This window comes from Neodiprion virginianus, chromosome 5, assembly GCF_021901495.1.
Source record: "Neodiprion virginianus isolate iyNeoVirg1 chromosome 5, iyNeoVirg1.1, whole genome shotgun sequence".
NCBI lineage: Eukaryota > Metazoa > Arthropoda > Insecta > Hymenoptera > Diprionidae > Neodiprion > Neodiprion virginianus.
The window spans coordinates 25734405-25757738 of NC_060881.1; the positions used below are offsets into that span (position 1 = coordinate 25734405).

The 23334-nt window shown below is 36.4% G+C and overlaps 1 protein-coding gene across 2 annotated transcripts; it reads left to right on the forward strand.

Moving 5' to 3' along the window:
- Positions 1-288: 288 nt before the first annotated feature.
- Positions 289-22328, forward strand: LOC124305887 (insulin-degrading enzyme-like). 2 transcript variants are annotated; one of them, XM_046765851.1, is made up of 15 exons: positions 289-424; positions 2630-2757; positions 2858-3024; positions 15909-16409; positions 16498-16694; positions 18332-18580; positions 18725-19117; positions 19210-19319; positions 19582-19726; positions 19874-19984; positions 20098-20218; positions 20326-20532; positions 20623-20915; positions 21064-21273; positions 21397-22328. In XM_046765851.1, the coding sequence occupies exons 2-15, from the start codon at positions 2699-2701 to the stop codon at positions 21628-21630; spliced, it is 2997 nt and encodes a 998-aa protein (XP_046621807.1). In that variant the 5' UTR covers positions 289-424; positions 2630-2698; the 3' UTR covers positions 21631-22328. The 2 variants fall into 2 exon arrangements, with proteins under 2 accessions (XP_046621807.1, XP_046621808.1); XM_046765852.1 differs by lacking the exon at positions 289-424 and adding an exon at positions 2063-2226.
- Positions 22329-23334: the final 1006 nt, after the last annotated feature.

Sequence of the window (23334 nt, forward strand, 5' to 3'; positions counted from 1 at the left end):
TTTGGGTGCACGGGTACGTCCAGTGTTACTTTTTATGAGGTTTCGAAATAACGTAATGATGTGTCATACACCAGGCTGTGTAACAGCTATTTTTCCTCTACGGGAAAGAAAAATTCAGTCAAATTTATAGGTACGATTATTATTCATGGAAGTCAAGAAAGTGATGACACTAACTCTTTCTTTTTCAGTTTGACGACATGGTGGGAGAAGGATGATGTTCACAATGGTTAAGGATTAGTCTCACAATCAGGATATCTGTCGAGTGTACTCGGTGTTAGTTGGCAGTGACAGTCGACAAATTACTTCGTACAGGAAACATCATGCGATACAATTGTACGATTATTGCTTTCCGAGTTTTCTCGCGGATATTTGAAAACATTTTAATCATTTCGAAGTAGTGGTATAAGCCTATAGTTTGTTCCTAGTAAGTTCATTTGGATTTACTTGTTTTTATTCATAAATTGTGTGTGTACAGTTTACACGATCACGATATAACTATGAAAGCGTGCCGGATTTTCAAACATATTAAATATACCAACTTTGGTATATTTTTGGTAACTGCAGATTGTGCTGCTGGAAATATATCTTTTGTGCGAGTGTCTAACTGTATGTCATAAATTTAACAATCAATCCTCAGATATGAGAATAAAATTACTAATAAAATAGTTTTTTTCCACAGATTTGCTGTGGAAAGTAGGTGTGTTTATGTGTACAGGGTTCAGAAAAACTTTTATAGTTTTTAGAGTGCTTACATACCTTTTGTAATTAATATCACTACGTTAGGTGATCATCATAACATAAGATTACTTTGGGTTCGTGTTTTCGCGGGACGTTCTGACCTACCGATCAAGGTGATAATCTTGTAAACAGGATAAATGTGCCGGTCTGCCTAGACAGCCTGGCCTAAACATGGAAACAAGCTACCTCGGCGCCTACAGAGAGGCAATCGGAGTTACAATTTGCCATCTCAGGAGCGAAATTGTAACACCTGGTTGCCTATGTGTAGGCGTCGAGGTGGCTTGTTTCTATGTTTGGGCTCGATACATCTCACGGTACGTTGGCCATGTTACGTTGCAGCGCAGGGCGAACTTGAATGTCATAATTATGCTGGAATTAAATTTTATCAATTCTAGTATACATGTGCCAAATGATCTGGGAAATAGGTAGCTTTTATAGGAAAAGGCCTGCATGCTTTACGTTAAAATTTATTCAGAGAAAATATGTTGAAAAATCATTCGTGTCTAGCGTAAAAATATCGTCAAGTCACTAATTTATTGCTCTGAAAGCTACTCGTATGAAATTTTAAATAGTACTGCAAAAAAGAACAGTTTAATTCTCACACGTTAGTAAAATCTGCCTTATGCAAAGAATTTCGATATCGTAGGTTTAATTGAGACATGGCTGTGGCAGCACAGCAATGTTGATATTATCATCCCATACAGCATCGAGACGTTGCAGCAACATAACTTTGCAACATTGGCAATGATTGCGCTTATATTGCGTAATGTTACCGCAATGTCCGAGTCTCCGCCATTCATTGCATAAGAACTAAAATATTTCTGAAATATTGCAGAAATTTGTTTTTTCAAATTTCATACATGTGTATCATATTGGTGAAATAAGTTATATACAAAATTACAGATAAAACTTTTATTATGACATTTGTACTGCAGCTGCGTATATAAATATCCATGGAGTCTTTTTAAACAGAATTACATATCCGAAAATGTACATGATTGTTCATTTTTAAACTGTCTTGTAGATCCAAAACAATTTGTCTTTCGATTTCTTGCAAACTCCTCATCGAATTTCTCGGTATGAAAAAGCCGATTATCAGTTTAAATTTTTTTGTCACTTTGTTTAGTGGGGATTTCAATGTTCGCGAACATTTTTGGAGCAGCAACGTTATACATAATGAAGACGATTTTTTTCTTGACCTTGGTGAATTGTTGGCTAATATTATTCTTGGATATGAAGGTCGAGACATCAAAACACTTTTTTTTATTGTGTTAACATTTCAGCCCTGATGGGGGCCCTCCTTAGAACAATTTTATGACGTAATCGTAATCGTAAGGACTCCAAACTTGGTTATTTTACTGAGAAATACACTTGGTGTATTTTAAATACGTGATTACGCGTACCCTGGATACTTCTCTACCACGTCAAACCTTATACGCAGATGATTACTATCCATCAAATATCACTTCAATTCCCCAACTAAGTGAGGTGCTGATATTCATTTAGCGTTGGTCCAAGAAAAAAGATTTAGTTCTAAGAGACTAGTCACAAATCGCACCTACGCCAAAAAACACTTTGTTCAAACGAATGTTACACATATTCGGAATTACATGTGCATTTGCAGTGCCGTCGATCCAACATTATATCCAACAAAGTCACATTCTAAGCATGATAAAGGAGACCCGTTCGTTTCTGATCTAACTAAAATCAGTATTAATTTAGAATCGAGACTCTTAAAATGATCATTAAAATTGATTGCATTTCAAGTACTAATTCTTAATTTCTTCGGTAGTTTCACAAATTCGGCGTAGATTAACGTGTTCTCCTCGCACTTTAAGCATACGTCATGAGCTTAATTTCCGTGTACACATTAGGTTTCGTGTTCTTCCAGATTTCCTGTTACTTCACGACACCTATCCCAGATATTTTCATATTGTCCACTTCTGATCGGATTGCAATTATGCAGGAACTATGTCAAAGTATCAATACCAGTCAGAGGAAAACGACTATTTACTCCCAGTTAGTGAATATTTGTATTTTTTTTTTAATTTTACAAACACGGTATCTTTCACCAAGTACTCATTCATTAATTATTGGTTATAATTGAATGCGTTTCAAGACAAAGGTTGCTCGGGATAAACGATCGAATACACTTTAATGATATAATCAAATCTCCGAACGACAAAAGACTTTACAGAGGTCTGATATTACCGAATGATATGAGGGTACTACTGATAAGCGATTCAACGACTGACAAAAGCGCTGCATCTCTCAACGTTGATGTCGGTAAGTTATACTCGTATAACCCGTGAAATTTTTTTCATTTTCAATTAATTCACTCACCTCATCGCAGCAACTTTATACTCATTTCAGGAAGTATGAATGACCCCGTAGAATTACCAGGTCTGGCACACTTTTGCGAGCACATGCTTTTTCTTGGAACAGAGGCATATCCAGCGGAGAATGGTTATACGAAATACATCTACGACCATGGTGGAACATGTAACGCATCTACCGGCGACGATTTCACCAATTACTACTTTGATGTAAACCCCGAAAATTTACCCGGGGCCTTGGACCGGTTTTCTCAGATTTTTCTGAACCCATTGTTCACCGAGTCAGCCATCGAGAAGGAATTGAATGTTATTGATCTTGAGCATGAATCAAACCTAATGGACGATAAATGGCGAATTAGGCAGTTACATAAATCATTGGCAAATCCTATGCACCCGTACTCGAAATTTGGAACGGGAAATAAGGAGACGTTGGGCATAATTCCGAGGCAGCTTGATATGAACATCAGAGACGAACTGTTGAAATTTCACGAAACGTGGTATTCAGCCAGCATCATGTCGCTCAGCGTGATTGGAAAAGGTCGGAGAATAGTAATATTCTTACTGCACAATTTACAATTTAATGTACAATTAATTAGGCTTGTTCTAACGAATGAACATTTTTTTAGAAAATCTCGATGAATTGGAAGCTCTAGTTACTACATTTTTCAACGATCTGGAAAATTTTGATGTTCATTTAACAACCTGGATCGTCCATCCATTCTCTGATCTTGAAACAAGAGTGTACGCCGTACCCATAAAGGATGTCAGATATCTAAGCATAATGTTCCCGTTACCTGACATGGGAGAATATTTCAGCTCTACAGTGAGTTTAGTTGATTAGGCGATTTGTGTGTATATAATATATAGGTTAGTCCGAATTAACGTGAACGATTGGTCACCGATTTATTCTTTACTTCTACTCCACCAAATGTGCATACTCAAATTATTTTCACCTGCCGTTTAAGAGTGGATATTTTAGATATCATTTTCCACTACTCGAAAACTGTCCACTTAGGGCAAAGTTGTAAACGGGAAAACAATGTGTTTTTGTATACATTGGTCGAAAATAATATGTTCAGAATTTTCTGGAAATCGTAAACCATTGTATTAAACGAAAAATGTATGAAAATCGTTTTTTCTCGCAAAGCAAGCTTCAGGGTGGCCACCCGTCTGGAAAACCGGGAAATGTCAGGGAATTTTTATAGAACTCACGGATTTCAAAAGCTTTGTCCATAAAATTGAGATGCTATCACCGCATCGTCACAATTTTTCTTCTTTTCTTATTGACGATTATAAGCTTAGTTGCTGATTGTCCCATGAATTCAATAGTACGAGCAGACATCGGTTTGATTTATCTACGGCCGTCACTGCGTGTGGAGACGCAAGTTCACCGACGCCTAATAGTCTAGAAAAAACGAAGCCTCAGATTTTTGGCAATAACTCAAAAAGTAAAAGCGCTAGCGAAAATTTTAAAAACATTCTTAAAGAGGAGGAAATATCCAATAAAAAATTACAAGCACCCGGAATTCTATCTTCGGTATTAGTAATTTTAATTTAACGCTGAACATAGGACTCTGCACAACTGTTACGGCATAGACGCGCCGCGTCTAGACAGTACACCGCATAAAATAATTGTTTTGCTGTATTGAATATCAATTTATGAATTTGGATAAATTGTGGTGTATTCTTAACGCTTAAAAGAAAAATGTCCCGTTGGGAAAAAATTTGAAAATTTATACTTCAAAAAGTTACACATTCGTTAATTAGTCATAATTCTTCGAACCTCGATTTTCATTGCAAACAGCATAAATGTTCAAATAATAGCTCTAAAAATATTTCGCTTCTTGGAGCCCCTTCCTAAATATATACTTATACTTTTGTCAACTTTCAAAAATCATAATGAACGGAATGAACAATTTTTAAAAACTTTTATAACTTTAATATATTTAGCCGTACTTTACCTGGGTTACTATAGTTTTTAGTGATTTCTGCACAAATTGTGCATCAAAATCTTAGGGAAAAATAATGATTTTAATCAGGGAAAACCGGGAAATGTCAGGGAATTCCGTGAGCCGAATTGAGTGGCCACCCTGTCAGTTTCCGAAAAATTTGAATTTATTTCTGAATTTTCATTGACTAAAAAGAAAACTTTTTTACACCTGACGCCAAATGGGCCCGGTGGTCGTTAGGGAGCTACGTTTGTTTTTGCACATCAATGTGCATGTTATTGGATTGTAACATTTGGCCGCAACTTTTCTTCAATTCATTTTTAGATAACATGTACTATCGTCTGGACTACCCCAGATACAAACAAATCGATAAGCTTCTGCCATTGTAGTTAATTTTAAAGTTTAGGTCAACCTTTCGCAATGATATTATCTATGAAATAATGATTAGATAATGTCGTCTGAACTGTTTTTATTCTCATCGTTAGTCGGTGCATTATATCTCGCATCTTCTTGGACATGAAGGTAAAGGTTCTCTGTTGTCTGCATTGAAAACCTATAATTGGAGTAATTCCTTACAAGCTGAATATGGAAGAGGAGCTAGAGGTTTCAAGTTTTTTAACATCAATATTGACCTAACGGAAAATGGACTAAAAAACTTTAGTGATATTGTCTGGTTGACGTTTCAATACATTAATGTGTTGAAAGAAGACGGTCCTATTCCGTGGATTTTTGAAGTGAGTACTCATAAATCAATTATACGGGGCTTCTATTTTTACCACGTTTTTATTAACTCGCTTTCTTATCAGTATGTTCGTTTGATTGTCTGGCTATAAGGCAATCTGATCCCTTATTATACATGTTGCACACGTTTATTGTAGGAATGCAAAAAAATGCGGAATATAAATTTCCGTTACGAAGAGAAATCGTCACCTTGTGATTTGGTCAACTCAACTGTACGTTGTTTGCGAGAATACCCCGCGCGGGAAGTCTTGAGAGGACCTCGGTTTTCCAACGAATGGAATCCGGACTTGATTGAGGAACTACTGGATTATCTGACTCCAAGATACGTTAGAATCTCTGTCGTAGCTCGGTGGTGTAAGAATTTGACTAATGAAACGGAAACCTGGTATGGAACCGAGTATATGATAGAAAAAATACCACATGACATTGTTGTGGACTGGAAGGATGCAGGTCTAAGCGGGATCCTACGACTTCCGGCTGAAAACGAATTCATACCAACAAATTTTGAGCTAAAGCCACGAGAGCCTGACGTAAGTACCAAGTTCCTTCGATTAGTTAATAATTTACTTTCATCAGCGAAATCTTTCGACGATCTGATGAATTATTACAATTGGCCTTACAGGCGAACAAATTCCCAGTAATTATTGAAGACACAGCGCTGATGCGAGTTTGGTTCAAGCAAGATGATGAATTTCTCTTGCCTAAAGCTAATCTTAGATTCAATTTTGTTAGGTGAGCAATTTATTTGATTTTATACAAAGTCTTGATGTGATTGTCCGCATTAAGTTGCAGAACTTAGACAATGCATTTGTAACTATTTACCCCATATGTGAATAGATTGAAAAATTCTGACCAATGTGATTAATTAGCATTTGATCCGTTGATCTGATTTTCATCATGACGTCAATCTAACATTAGAATTGTCATTCAGAGATCTAAAAAATCCAATAAAGCAAACTTTAACATCAGTTATTAGCATGACACATATTTTCAGTTCTTTCACAAGCATCGATCCAGTTAATTGCAATCTGGGATACATATTCGTGGACCTGTTCTACGATTCATTGAACGAATATACTTATGCTGCCCGTCTTGCAGGACTCTGTTGGTCTCTTAGTCATAACGATTACGGAATGACCGTGAGTATCTACAGTTGACGTTAAATATGTTCCTTATATTCTTTTGTTCATCATAGGCAATAACTTTAGGTGAATATACACGTACATAGGTATATCACGAGGTATATCGCCATTTTACGCAACGCAATGATTATATGCTTTCTTCAGTTAACAATCGAGGGCTATAACGACAAACAGCGAATTCTGCTGGAGAGAATTATTGATGAGATGGCCAATTTTAAAGTAAATCCGGGTCTATTCCAAACCATTAAAGAAAGTGTAAGTATAAGATGTCGCGAGAACGACGATTTTTCTTGTAACATCATGTGATGTGGGTATTACTTACATACTGTGATGCTCAATGGATTTATTCCTCACCGTGTTGGTTTCAGTATATTAGGAATCTGAAAAATATGAAAGCTGACCAGCCTTACGATCGTGCTGACTACCACATGGGGGTTTTGTTGTCAGAGACTAAATGGACCGCAGATGATTTGCTAAAATCAACTTCACGTAAGTAACACGCGAGTTTCAGATTATACCCAGCTGCGTAAAGGGCTGAATCCTACAGACTTGCGTCCAAATTTGAGTATTGATCGCCAAAATTTCCATGCTTTCAGTATTGACAGCGGAAAACTTACAACATTATATAAAACAGATGCTAAGTAAAGTGCACATTGAATGTTTAATACATGGAAACGTGACCAAGTCGGAAGCGTTAGATATGGTCAAAATATTTGAATTTAAATTGATCAACGCGTTGCCACAGTTCTCACCGCTACTACCACGGCAATTAATTCGATGTCAACATGTGAAATTAGATGATGGTAAGTGCAACATCAATTAGTTAGACTTTCTCTATTTGTTGTTAAGATTGTTTCTCCACTATACTTTGACTTTCATTTACAATGTTTCAGGTTGTAACTTTCTTTACGATGTCGGTAATAGATTGCACAAAAGTTCCTGCGTCCAAGTGTACTACCAATGTGGTGTTGAGACGATAGAATCGAACGTACTCTCGGAGCTCCTGAATCAAATAATATTCGAACCCTTCTTTGATACCATTAGAACCAAAGAACAGCTTGGCTACATCGTTTACATCAGTGTACGACGAATAAATGGTGCGCAAGGTCTGAAATTTACTGTGCAAAGTGACAAACATCCTCAGTATGTTGATGAAAGAATAGAAGCATTTTTGGAAGCGATGTTGGTAAGTTTCCTGGATCGCGTTAAACGCGATTTGCTTGTGTTTTCAAGCTTCTTTTGAACTATCGCCAAACTCGAATTTTTGGGTGTATACTTACAATGCATTTGCAGAATTTGAATTCCTTCGTACTTTCGATTACTCTCACTTTCAGAACAAGTTAGTCGATATGCCGGAAGAAGAATTCTCAAGTCACAAAGACGCCTTAGCTACGAAAAAATTGGAGAAACCGACAACGCTGGGCACTCTGACGAGTTTGTTCTGGTCTGAAATATGGGAGCAACGATACAATTTCGACAGGGCTAACATGGAAGTATCCTACATGAGAACTGTAACGAAAGAAATGGTTATCAAATTTTATAAGGTGTGCACGAGTATTTCGACGTTTTATTTAACATATTGCGGTGTCGTCTTATTTAAAAATAAATTTACGTTATGTTGAATAATTTACCATGAATAACTACAAGTGTTTCGTTTCAATTTTTAGGATGTCCTTATCAGTTCAGCTCCGACTAGATGTAAACTTTCGGTACATATAGTTTCAAAGGTTGAAGGCGGAGCTGGACATACAACGATCAACGTCCCGGAAAATGAATCATCTCCGTCCTCGGAAACACGTCTAAATACAGTTTTTAGAATTAATGACGCAGCGATGTTTCGTTCAACCCAAGCGTCGTATCCTTTGGTAAAGCCATTTATTGATGTACCAAAGAAAATTTGAAGAAGACGTAAATTGCAACTGTATTTAGTATAATGGATACGATGCACCGGATACGGGCATCCGAGACAAATTTTATTAAACAATAGGGCATTAGTTCGAATGGACTGAACTATGAAATAATTGTATTATAAAACGATTGTTCACCAATCCCATTTCGTGCAATGTGACAGATTATCAAATAGAAAAAAGGATTGACAAATCCATCATTTTATCCATATAATGAGATATGTACATATGTGCCACTGGTATACATTTTAATTTTTTGACTTCACATATCTGGGATTGGTAACTCATACTTGCAGTGATCCGTACTAACGATAATTCATTTCTCTGAGAATAACCGCAGTGAGCGAATCTGACGAGTTCAGAGCAATTTTTACATCTCTGAGAGTCATTTTTATAGATATATCATATTTTTAGGTAAGATTTAATAAAATAGTACGTACTTTGTGGAAATAACGAGCATGACCGTCAAATCATATTTACCCAGTTATACCCAATCAGAAGGCCGAAAAAAGGCGATTTTACAAGGATTTCTCATGAAGTGACATTTTAATTTGATAATGTAAAAATTTTATACACATTGGGGTAACATTGAACTGCGTCCTGATATTTTATAATTGTAAAAATAATGATTTTTAAAGCTGCTATAGCCGATCTTCGGGAGCATCTCTAAAAAAAAAACAGGCGTCTTGCGGTGAGCAAGATATCTCTGGACTGGATCGTCCAATATGGAAAAACAAAAAAGATTTAGATAATATAAGGTATTGTCCAGTCTTCGATCGAAGGAATAAGCAAAACATTAATTTTTAGAAAAACAGCAGCTTTTCAAACAAAAATCGATTTTCCATAAAAAATGTCCCCTTAATTTGTTTGTAAAATGGAAAATATTAATCGACGAGAAAAAACCTTCGATCAAGGACTGAAAAATATATTCATAAAGGTTGTGTCAAAATTTGAGACTAATCGGATCAGCAGTTTCCGAGAAATCTGGCTCACTCCGACTTTGAACATATAGTTTCAAGAAAAAAGCGTTAAGTTTCACAAGCATTTTCAAACGCTCCGGGTTATCTTTGCAAATGTGCGCGTAACTGCGATGTGAAATTTTCTGTGCATATACTTGAATGTATTTATTTATTGAAAACGAAATAAAACAAATCAATTTTGGAAAATCCTCACAAGGTACAACTCCTTAAATATTTTGTTTCTGTCTTTTCATCATATGAATTGATAGCCGAACTTACAGTATTTCCCGTTTAAAATATGGTTAATATTCTTCAACCAACGTGGTAGGAAACGATATAAAAATTACTGAATCCTGTATTCTTTTGCTATTAACTGCATACGTGTAAACATATTTAACAAGTGTTCTCTGCTTCTAATAAAGTATGACAGCAATTTGGGTCTCCGAACTTGGTCGAACGTGAACCGATTCGCTAATTGCAACGGTGATTTGCATAGTATAAGCCAGCTGATTGATCGAAATCGGCATTAAAATTTCGATACCTTGAGTAAATGGAGAACTGAATAATTATTGGGAGGATTGGATCGAAAGTGACCACTTTACCTTGTCAAGTGTCTGCGCATGTATGTACACGTCTATAAGCGAATATTCCGTGTGTTCTACGCAAATGTTAGTTGGCGTGATATTGACATCAGACTTGCGCTGATTTGCATATTGAACTGTTTCATTGCGAGGAAATAACATAAAATCGGTGGTACCACTTTACTCTTCACGATCATTATGCGTATATGATGATTTCTACACACTAGCAAAACACGAAGCAAGGATCCAGCAACTCGACCACCGCTAAATAGATGCGCAATGTTATCAAGAAACATGTGTTGGTTCACTGCCCCATCACATAAGTTGATCTCCACTCTCAGGTTATCACACTGAAAGTGAAAAATAAAAACACATGTGCACATTTATATGATACTACTGTATACGCCACGTGTGACGAAGAAAATTCGGAAACCTTGTATAAGTATAGTATATAACGGTAAGCAAGTTTTGTGTAACTATTACTGGAAGGTGAGTCTTTTACAATCTGTTTATTAATTCATCAGCGTCGGTATTGGAAAACGTTTGTTGTAGCTTTACAGTACAAATGTACTCCGGGAAATATCTGCCGTGACAGGCTGGAATATTCAGTCATAAATACACGCCAACGAATCCATTCTAAAATAAAAATATTTGGCTTCTAAGAATAGCGAAAAGAATCCGTTTTGGATTTTGTTGTATTACCTCAGCTATTTCTGATAGACGTCTTTTTTGGATTACGAAGGGTCCAATTACTGGAAAAAGGGATGTACAGATCGATTCAGTGGCATAAAATTTTTGTTTCCAAAAATCGCAAAAAAGTAAGGCCAATCCGTTCGGATTTTTTTTTAATGCAAAGTCTTGATCGATTTGGAAAACCGCCAGGGTCAAATTGAGAGGCCTCGTCTCGACTTCACTACACAAGAAAAAACGTTTGAACGCATATGACAATGACAGGAAAGACATGATCGAATACCAATTATCGGTATGCTTTTGCTAATATAAATTGGTTTTTATTTCAAATATACAAATTAATGTAATCTTCGAACAGGGTAATCGTTAAATAATTAATATATTTTTTTTTTACTCATCTTAGAATGTTATCCCCTGGATCATAATATGATGCGTTACTCCTGGGACAGGGGCTCCAGTCGCTCTACCGTTATAGTTACTGGGTTGCACATTTTCTTCACCAGCAATTGATACAAATGCTATATTGATTCGGTCATTACGGAATTTCCACGTACATCCGTATGAATATAATACTATACAGTCACCGGTATTTCAAAGCAATACATCGATGTTTTTCAATCACTTTTTATAATCTATTAACCAGCCAATTATCATTTGTTTGTTCAGCGATTAGGCAATTATTTTAACGCATTTCTCGTTCGAAATTCAGCATTGCAATTAATCGTCCTCGGTAATTGCTTCTCCCGGCAAGTGATTGAATCCTCTTTCCTGACTCGGATCGCGGCATACGACATCTCGACGATCACAACTCAGCCCGTATCCACAGGGGCAAAACATATCGTGGACTTCGGTAAGTTCAATCTGAGATCCATCCGGGTACATCAATGTGGTACTTGGAGTTATCGAACCATCCGGTCGACAAACGTCGCCGATGTCGTGCATCAGCTTGCACTGCGGAATGCTGAATTTCTGTTTTCCTCACGGGGTTAGGTGGGTTTCAAAATTTCAAAAAATCGGATTTTTTTTTGCTTATCTTATAATTGAATATGTTGAGAATATTCCTTTAAAATTTTGAAACGATCCGAGTCATATTCTAAGGGATATAGTCTTTGGATGTTTCACCCATCAGGCTATAACCAAGCGTGACGTAGGTATATGGAGGTCGTCTGCGGCAAATCAAGAAAAAAAATTAACGTGTGATGGAAATAATGATGAAGATACGACAGATGTTACCGTGTCAGGTGATGGCACGTGGAAAAAACGTGGGTTTGCATCATTATACGGTGTAAGTACGATTATTTACATGTTATTTGAATGTAAATCTTCAATCGCGTTTTTCTTGAAACTACATTTTTGAAATCGGTAGTCACGATTTCTCGAAAACTTATGAACCGATCTCTTTCAAAATTTGCACACTTTTTCAAAATAACATTTCAAAATAAAACGGGAATTAGTCGGAAATAATAGCATCAACCGTTATTTGCATGAAAAATCTTTCCTTGGACACAAAAAACGTTTTATTAATACAATTGCATATAACTGCACATTATTAGCTATACATTTTGTCTTTCGGAGTAAACTCTTACGCTGCGAGCCTGTCTTACAGTGTAAAAAAAAAAACTAATACGGCAGACGTTTGAAAAAATTCACCGAGAAGGAAGTGATTTTCAGTCGAAAAAGTTTGAAAATCTTTTCCAAATTTTGAATGTCGATAATTAAGTGCGTAACCAATTTATATTTTTGGGTGTAGGGGTACGTCCAGTGTTACTTTTTACAAGGTTTCGAAATAACGTAATGATGTGTCATATACCAGGCTGTGTAACAGCTATTTTTCCTCTACGGGAAAGAAAAATTCAGTCAAATTTATAGGTACGATTATTATTCATGGAAGTCAAGAAGGTGATGACACTAACTCTTTCTTTTTCAGTTCAACGACATGTTGGGAGAAGGATGATGTTCACAATGGTTAAGGATTAGTCTCACAATCAGGATATCTGTCGAGTGTACTCGGTGTTGGTTGGCAGTGACAGTCGTCAAATTACTTCGTACAGGAAACATCATGCGATACAAGTGTACGATTATTGCTTTCCGAGTTTTCTCGCGGATATTTGAAAACACTTCGATCATTTCGAAGTAGTGGTATATGCCTATAGTTTGTTCCTAGTAAGTTCATTTGGATTTACTTGTTTTTATTCACAAATTGTGTGTGTACAGTTTACACGATCACGATATAACTATAAAAGCGTGCCGGATTTTCATACATATTAAACATACCAACTTTGGTATATTTTTGGTAACTGCAGATTGTGCTGCTGGAAATATATCTTTTGTGCGAGTGTCTAACTGTATGTCATAAATTTAACAATTAATCCTCCGATATAAGAATAAAATTACTAATAAAATAGTTTTTTGTCCACAGATTTGCTGTAGAGAGTAAGTGTGTTTATGTGTACAGGGTTCAGAAAAACTTTTATAGTTTTTAGAGTGCTTACATACCTTTTGTAATTAATATCACTACGTTAGGTGATCATCATAACATAAGATTACTTTGGGTTCATGTTTTCGCGGGACGTTCTGACCTACCGATCAAGGTGATAACCTTGTAAACAGAATAAAAGTGCCGGTCTGCCTAGCCAGCCTGGCCTAATCATGGAAACAAGCTACCTCGGCGCCTACAGAGAGGCAATCGGAGTTACAATTTGCCATCTCAGGAGCGAAATTGTAACACCTGGTTGCCTATGTGTAGGCGTCGAGGTGGCTTGTTTCTATGTTTGGGCTCGATACATCTCACGGTACGTTGGCCATGTTACGTTGCAGCGCAGGGCGAACTTGAATGTCATAATTATGCTGGAATTAAATTTTATCAATTCTAGTATACATGTGCCAAATGATCTGGGAAATAGGTAGCTTTTATAGGAAAAGGCCTGCATGCTTTACGTTAAAATTTATTCAGAGAAAATATGTTGAAAAATCATTCGTGTCTAGCGTAAAAATATCGTCAAGTCACTAATTTATTGCTCTGAAAGCTACTCGTATGAAATTTTAAATAGTACTGCAAAAAAGAACAGTTTAATTCTCACACGTTAGTAAAATCTGCCTTATGCAAAGAATTTCGATATCGTAGGTTTAATTGAGACATGGCTGTGGCAGCACAGCGATTTTGATACCATCATCCCATACAGCATCGAGACGTTGCAGCAACATAACTTTGCAACATTGGCAATGATTGCGCTTATATTGCGTAATGTTACCGCAATGTCCGAGTCTCCGCCATTCATTGCATAAGAACTAAAATATTCCTGAAATATTGCAGAAATTTGTTTTTTCAAATTTCATACATGTGTATCATACTGGTGAAATAAGTTATACACAAAATTACAGATAAAACTTTTATTATGACATTTGTACAGCAGCTGCGTATATAAATATCCATGGAGTCTTTTTAAACAGAATTACGTATCCGAAAATGTACATGATTGATCATTTTTAAATTGTCTTGTAGATCCAAAACAATTTGTCTTTCGATTTCTTGCAAACTCCTCATCAAATTTATCGGTATGGAAAAGCCGATTATCAGTTTGAATTTTTTTGTCACTTTACTTAGTGGGGATTTCAATGCTCGCAATCATTTTTGGAGCAGCAACGTTATACATAATGAAGACGATTTTTTTCTTGACCTTGGTGAATTGTTGGATAATATTATTCTTGGATATGAAGGTCGAGACATCAAAACACTTTTTTTTATTGTGTTAACGTTTCAGCCCTGATGGGGGCCCTCCTCAGAACAATTTTATTTAAAACATCTGTCACGTTATCGTAATCGTAAGGACTCCAAACTTGGTTATTTTACTGAGAAATACACTTGGTGTATTTTAAATACGTGATTACGCGTACCCTGGATATTTCTCTACCATGTCAAACCTTATACGCAGGTGGTTACTATCCATCAAATATTACTTCAATTCTCTAACCAAGTAAGGTGCTGATATTCATTAAGCGTTGGCCCAAGAAAAAAGATTTAGTTCTAAGAGACTAGTCACAAATCGCACCTACGCCAAAAAACACTTTGTTCAAACGAATGTTACACATATTCGGAATTACAGGTGTGCATTTGCAGTGCCGTCGATCCAACATTATATCCAACAAAGTCACATTCTAAGCATGATAAAGGAGACCCGTTCGTTTCTGATCTAACTAAAATCAGTATTAATTTAGAATCGAGACTCTAAAAATGATCATTAAAATTGATTGCATTTCAAGTACTAATTCCTAATTTCTTCGGTAGTTTCACGAATTCGGCGTAGATTAACGTGTTCTCCTCGCACTTTGAGCATACATGATGAGCTTAATTTCCGTGTACACATTAGGTTTCGTGTTCTTCCAGATTTCCTGTTACTTCACGACACCCATCCCAGATATTTTCATATTGTCCACTTCTGATCGTATTGCAATTATGGAGGAACTATGTCAGAGTATCGATACCAGTCAGAGGAAACCGACTAATTACTCCCAGTTAGTGAATATTTGTATTTTTTTTTAAATTTAACAAACACGGTATCTTTCACCAAGTACTCATTCATTAATTATTGGTTATAATTGAATGCGTTTCAAGACAAAGGTTGCTCGGGATGAACGATCGAATACACTTTAATGATATAATCAAATCTCCGAACGACAAAAGACTTTACAGAGGTCTGATATTATCGAATGAAATGAGGGTACTACTAATAAGCGATTCAACGACTGGCAAAAGCGCTGCATCTCTTAACGTTGAAGTCGGTAAGTTATACTCGTATAACCCGTGAAATTTTTTTCATTTTCAATAATTCACTCACCTCATCGCAGCAACTTTATACTCATTTCAGGAAGTATGAATGACCCCATACAATTACCAGGTTTGGCACACTTTTGCGAGCACATGCTTTTTCTTGGAACAGAGGCATATCCAGCGGAAAATGGTTATACGAAATACATCTACGACCATGGTGGAACATGTAACGCATCTACCGGCGACGATTTCACCAATTACTACTTTGATGTAAACCCCGAAAATTTACCCGGGGCCTTGGACCGGTTTTCTCAGATTTTTCTGAACCCATTGTTCACCGAGTCAGCCATCGAGAGGGAATTGAATGTTATTGATCTTGAGCATGAATCAAACCTAATGGACGATAAATGGCGAATTAGGCAGTTACATAAATCATTGGCAAATCCTATGCACCCGTACTCGAAATTTGGAACGGGAAATAAGGAGACGTTGGGCATAATTCCGAGGCAGCTTGGTATGAACATCAGAGACGAACTGTTGAAATTTCACGAAACGTGGTATTCAGCCAGCATCATGACGCTCAGCGTAATTGGAAAAGGTCAGAGAATAGTAATATTTTTACTGCACAATTTACAATTTGATGTACAATTAATTAGGCTTGTTCTAACGAATGAACATTTTTTTAGAAAATCTCGATGAATTGGAAGCTCTAGTTACTACATTTTTTACTAATGTGGAAAATTTTGATGTTTATTTAACAAGTTGGATCGTCCATCCATTCTGTGATCTTGAAACAAGAGTGTACGCCGTACCCATAAAGGATGTCAGATATCTGAGCATAATGTTCCCGTTACCTGACATGGGAGAATATTTCAGCTCTACAGTGAGTTTAATTATTAGGCGATTTGTGTGTATATAATATATAGGTTAGTCCGAATTAACGTGAACGATTGGTCATCGATTTATTCTTTACTTCTACTCCACCAAATGTGCAAACTCAAATTATTTTCACCTGCCGTTTAAGAGTGGATATTTTAGATATTATTTTCCACCACTCGAAAACTGTCCACTCGGGGCAAAGTTGTAAACGGGAAAACAATGTGTTTTTGTATACATTGGTCGAAAATAATATGTTCAGAATTTTCTGGAAATCGTAAGCCATTGTATTAAACGAAAAATGTATGAAAATCGTTTTTTCTCGCAAAGCAAGCTTCAGGGTGGCCACCCGTCTGGAAAACCGGGAAATGTCAGGGAATTTTTATAGAACTCTCGGATTTCAAAAGCTTTGTCCATAAAATAGAGATGCTATCACCGCATCGTCACAATTTTTCTTCTTTTCTTATTGACGATTATAAGCTTAGTTGCTGATTGTCCCATGAATTCAATAGTACGAGCAGACATCGGTTTGATTTATCTACGGCCGTCACTGCGTGTGGAGACGCAAGTTCACCGACGCCTAATAGTCTAGAAAAAACGAAGCCTCAGATTTTTGGCAATAAATCAAAAAGTAAAAGCTCTAGCGAAAATTTTAAAAACATTCTTAAAGAGGAGGAAATATCCAATAAAAAATGACGAGCACCCGGAATTCTATCTTCGGTATTAGTAATTTTAATTTAACGCTGAACATAGGGCTCTGCGCAGCTGTTACGGCATAGACGCGCTGCGTCTAGAGAGTACACCGCGTAAAATAATTGTTTTGCTGTATTGAATATCAATTTATAAATTTGGATAAATTGTGGTGTATTCTTAACGCTTCAAAGAAAAATGTCCCGTTGGAAAAAAAATTTTAAATTTATACTTCAAAAAGTTACACATTCGTTAATTAGTCATAATTCTTCGAACCTCGATTTTCATTGCAAACAGCATAAATGTTCAAATAATAGCTCTAAAAATATTTCGCTTCTTGGGGCCCCTTCTTAAATATATACTTAACAAGACCAAGCAAATGGAAATTTTCAGTTTTTGACAACTTTCAAAAATCATAATGAACGGAATGAACAATTTTTAAAAACTTTTTTAACTTTAATATATTTAGGCATACTTTACCTAAGTTACTATAGTTTTTAGTGATTTCCGCACAAATTGTGCATCAAAATGTCAGGGAAAAATAATGATTTTAATCAGGGAAAACCGGGAAATGTCAGGGAATTCCGTGAGCGGAATTGAGTGGCCACCCTGTCAGTCTCCGAAAAATTTGAATTTATTTCTGAATTTTCATTGACTAAAAAGAAAACTTTTTTACACCCGACGCCAAATGGGCCCGGTGGTCGTTAGGGAGCTACGTTTGTTTTTGCACATCAATGTGCATGTTATTGGATTGTAACATTTGGCCGCAACTTTTCTTCAATTCATTTTCAGATAACATGTACTATCGTCTGGACTACCCCAGATACAAACAGATCAATAAGCTTTTGCCGTTGTAGTTAATATTAAAGTTTAGGTCAACCTTTCGCAATGATATTATCTACAAAATAATAAATTAGATAATGTCGTCTGAACTGTTTTTATTCTCATTGCTAGTCGGTGCATTATATCTCGAATCTTCTTGGACATGAAGGTAAAGGTTCTCTGTTGTCTGCATTGAAAACCTATAATTGGAGTAATTCCTTACAAGCTGAATATGGAAGAGGAGCTAGTGGTTTCAAGTTTTTTAACATCAATCTTGACCTAACGGAAAATGGACTAAAAAAAGTCAGTGACATTGTCTGGTTGACGTTTCAATACATTAATTTGATGAAAGAAGAAGGTCCTATTCCGTGGATTTTTGAAGTGAGTACTCATAAATCAATTATACGGGGCTTCTATTTTTACCACGTTTTTATTAACTCGCTTTCTTATCAGTATGTTCGTTTGATCGTCTGGCTATAAAGCAATCTGATTCCTTATTATACATGTTGTATACGTTTATTGTAGGAATGCAAAAGAATGCGGAATATAAATTTCCGTTTCGAAGAGAAATCGTCACCTTGTGATTTGGTCAACTCAACTGTACGGTGCATGCGAAAATACCCCGTGCGGGAAGTCTTGAGAGGACCTCGGTTGTCCAACGAATGGAATCCGGACTTGATTAAGAATCTACTGGATTATCTGACTCCAGTATGCGTTAGGATCTCTGTCGTAGCTCGGTGGTGTAAGAATATGACTAATGACACGGAACCCTGGTATGGAACCAAGTATATGATAGAAAAAATACCACATGAAATCGTTGTGGACTGGATGGATGCAGGTCTAAGCGGGATCCTACGACTTCCGGCTGAAAACGAATTCATACCAACAAATTTTGAGCTAAAGCCACGAGAGCCTGACGTAAGTACCAAGTTTCTTCGATGAGTTAATAATCTACTTTCATCAGCGAAATCTTTCGACGATCTGATGAACTATTACAATTGGCCTCACAGGCGAACAAATTCCCAGTAATTATTGAAGACACAGCGCTGATGCGAGTTTGGTTCAAGCAAGATGATGAATTTCTCTTGCCTAAAGCTAATCTTAGATTCAGTTTTGTTAGGTGAGCAATTTATTTGATTTTATACAAAGTCTTGATGTGATTGTCCGCATTAAGTTGCAGAATTTAGACAATGCATTTGTAACTATTTACCCCATATGTGAATAGATTGAAAAATTCTGACCAATGTGATTAATTAGCATTTGATCTGTTGATCTGATTTTTATCATGACGTCAATCTAACATTAGAATTGTCATTCAGAGATCTAAAAATTCCAATAAAGAAAACTTCAACATCAGTTATTAGCATGACACATATTTTCAGTTCTTTCACAAGCATCGATCCAGTTAATTGCAATCTGGGATACATATTCGTGGACCTGTTCTACGATTCATTGAACGAATATACTTATGCTGCCCGTCTTGCAGGACTCTGTTGGTCTCTTAGTCATAACGATTACGGAATGACCGTAAGTATCTACAGTTGACGTTAAATATGTTCCTTATATTCTTTTGTTCATCATAGGCAATAACTTTAGGTGAATATACACGTACATAGGTATATCACGAGGTATATCGCCATTTTATGCAATGCAATGATTATATGCTTTCTTCAGTTAACAATCGAGGGCTATAACGACAAACAGCGAATTTTGCTCGAGAAAATCATTGATGAGATGGCCAATTTTGAAGTAAATCCGCGCGTGTTCCAAACCTTTAAAGAAAGTGTAAGTATAAGATGTCGCGAGACCGACGATTTCCCTTGTACCATCATGTGATGTGGGTATTACTTACATACTGTGATGCTCAATGGATTTATTCCTCACCGTGTTGGTTTCAGTATATTAGGAGTCTGAAAAATATGAAAGCTGACCCGCCTTACTATCGTGCTGACTACCACATGGGGGTTTTGCTGTCAGAGACTAAATGGACCATAGATGATTTGCTAAAATCAACTTCACGTAAGTAACACGCGAGTTTCATATTATACCCAGCTGCGTAAAGGGCTGAATCCGACAGACTTGCGTCCAAATTTGAGTATTGATCGCCAAAATTTCCATGCTTTCAGTATTGACAGCGGAAAACTTACAACATTATATAAAAAAGATGCTAAGTAAAGTGCACATTGAATGTTTAATACATGGAAACGTGACCAAGTCGGAAGCGTTAGATATGGTCAAAATATTTGAATTTAAATTGATCAACGCGTTGCCACAATTCTCACCGCTACTACCACGGCAATTAATTCGATGTCGACATGTGAAATTAGATGATGGTAAGTGCAACATCAATTAGTTAGACTTTCTCTATTTGTTGTTGAAATTGTTTCTCTACTATACTTTGACTTTCATTTACAATGTTTCAGGTTGTAACTTTCTTTACGATGTCGGTAATAGATTGCACAAAAGTTCCTGCGTCCAAGTGTACTACCAATGTGGTGTTGAGACGATAGAATCGAACGTACTCTCTGAGCTCCTGAATCAAATAATATTCGAACCCTACTTTCATACCATTAGAACCAAAGAACAGCTTGGCTACATCGTTTACATCAGTGTACGACGAATAAATGGTGCGCAAGGTCTGAAATTTACTGTGCAAAGTGACAAACATCCTCAGTATGTTGATGAAAGAATAGAAGCATTTTTGGAAGCGATGTTGGTAAGTTTCCTGGATCGCGTTAAACGCGATTTGCCTGTGTTTTCAAGCTTCTTTTGAACTATCGCTAAAATCGAATTTTTGGGTGTATGCTTCCAATGCATTTTCAGAATTTGAATTCCTTCGTACTTTCGATTACTCTCACTTTCAGAACCAGTTAGTCGATATGCCGGAAGAAGAATTCTCAAGTCACAAAGACGCCTTAGCTACGAAAAAATTGGAGAAACCGAGAACGCTGGGCACTCTGACGAGTTTGTTCTGGTCTGAAATATGGGAGCAACGATACAATTTCGACAGGGCTAACATGGAAGTATCCTACATGAGAACTGTAACGAAAGAAATGGTTATCAAATTTTATAAGGTGTGCACGAGTATTTCGACGTTTTATTTAACATATTGCGGTGTCGTCTTATTTAAAAATAAATTCACGTTATGATAAATAATTTACCATGTATGACTACAAGTGTTTCTTTTCAATTTTTAGGATGTCCTTATGAATTCAGGTTCGACTAGATGTAAACTTTCGGTACACGTAGTTTCAATGGCTAAAGGCGGAGCTGGACGTACAAGGATCAACGACACGGAAAATAGATCACCTCCATCCTCGGAATCACGTCTAAATACCGTTTGTAGAATTAATGACCCAGTGATGTTTCATTCAACCCAAGCGTCGTATCCTTTGGTAAAGCCATTTATTGATGTACCAAAGAAAATTTGAAGAAGACGTAAATTGCAACTGTATTTAGTATAATGGATACGATGCACCGGATACGGGCATCCGAGACAAATTTTATTAAACAATAGGGCATTAGTTCGAATGGACTGAACTATGAAATAATTGTATTATAAAACGATTGTTCACCAATCCCATTTAGTGCAATGTGACAGATTATCAAATAGAAAAAAGGATTGACAAATCCATTATTTTATCCATATAATGAGATATGTACATATGTGCCACTGGTACATATTTTAATTTTTTGACTTCACATATCTGGGATTGGTAACTCATACTTGCAGTGATCCGTACTAACGATAATTCATTTCTATGAGAATAACCGCAGTGAGCGAATCTGACGAGTTCAGAGCAATTTTTATATCTCTGAGAGTCATTTTTATAGATATATAATATTTTTAGATAAGATTTAATATAATAGTACGTAATTTTGTGGAAATAACGAGCATGACCGTCAAATCTTATTTACCCAGTTATACCCAATCAGAAGGCCGAAAAAAGGCGATTTTACAAGGATTTCTCATGAAGTGACATTTTAATTTGATAATGTGAAAATTTATATACACATTGGGGTAACATTGAACTTCGTCCTGATATTTTTTAATTGTAAAAATAATGATTTTTAAAGCTGCTATAGCCGATCTCCGGGAGCATCTCTAAAAAAAAAACAGGCGTCTTGCGGTGAGCAAGATATCTCTGGACTGGATCGTCCAATATGAAAAAAAAAAAAAGATTTAGATAATATAAGGTATTGTCCAGTCTTCGATCGAAGGAACGAGCAAAACATTAATTTTTAGAAAAACAGCAGCTTTTCAAACAAAAATCGATTTTCCATAAAAAATGTCCCCTTAATTTGTTTGTAAAATGGAAAATATTAATCGACGAGAAAAAACCTTCGATCGAGGACTGAGAAATATATTCATAAAGGTTGTGTCAAAATTTGAGACTGATCGGATCAGCCGTTTCCGAGAAATCTTGCTCACTCCGACTTTGAACATACAGTTTTAAGAAAAAAGCGTTCAGTTTCACAAGCATTTTCAAACGCTCCGGGGTATCTTTGCAAATGTGCGCGTAACTGCGATGTGAAATTTTCTGTGCATATACTTGAATGTATTTATTTATTGAAAACGAAATAAAACAAATCAATTTTGGAAAATCCTCACAAGGTACAACTCCTTAAATATTTTGTTTCTGTCTTTTCATCATATGAATTGATAGCCGAACTTACAGTATTTCCCGTTTAAAATATGATTAATATTCTTCAACCAACGTGGTAGGAAACGATATAAAAATTACTGAATCCTGTATTCTTTTGCTATTAACTGCATACGTGTAAACATATTTAACAAGTGTTCTCTGCTTCTAATAAAGTATGACAGCAATTTGGGTCTCCGAACTTGGTCGAACGTGAACCGATTCGCTAATTGCAACGGTGATTTGCAGAGTATAAGCCAGCTGATTGATCGAAATCGGCATTAAAATTTCGATACCTTGAGTAAATGGAGAACTGAATAATTATTGGGAGGATTGGATCGAAAGTGACCACTATACCTTGTCAAGTGTCTGCGCATGTATGTACACGTGTGTAAGGGAATATTCCGTGTGTTCTACGCAAATGTTAGTTGGCGTGATATTGACATCAGACTTGCGCTGATTTGCATATTGAACTGTTTCATTGCGAGGAGA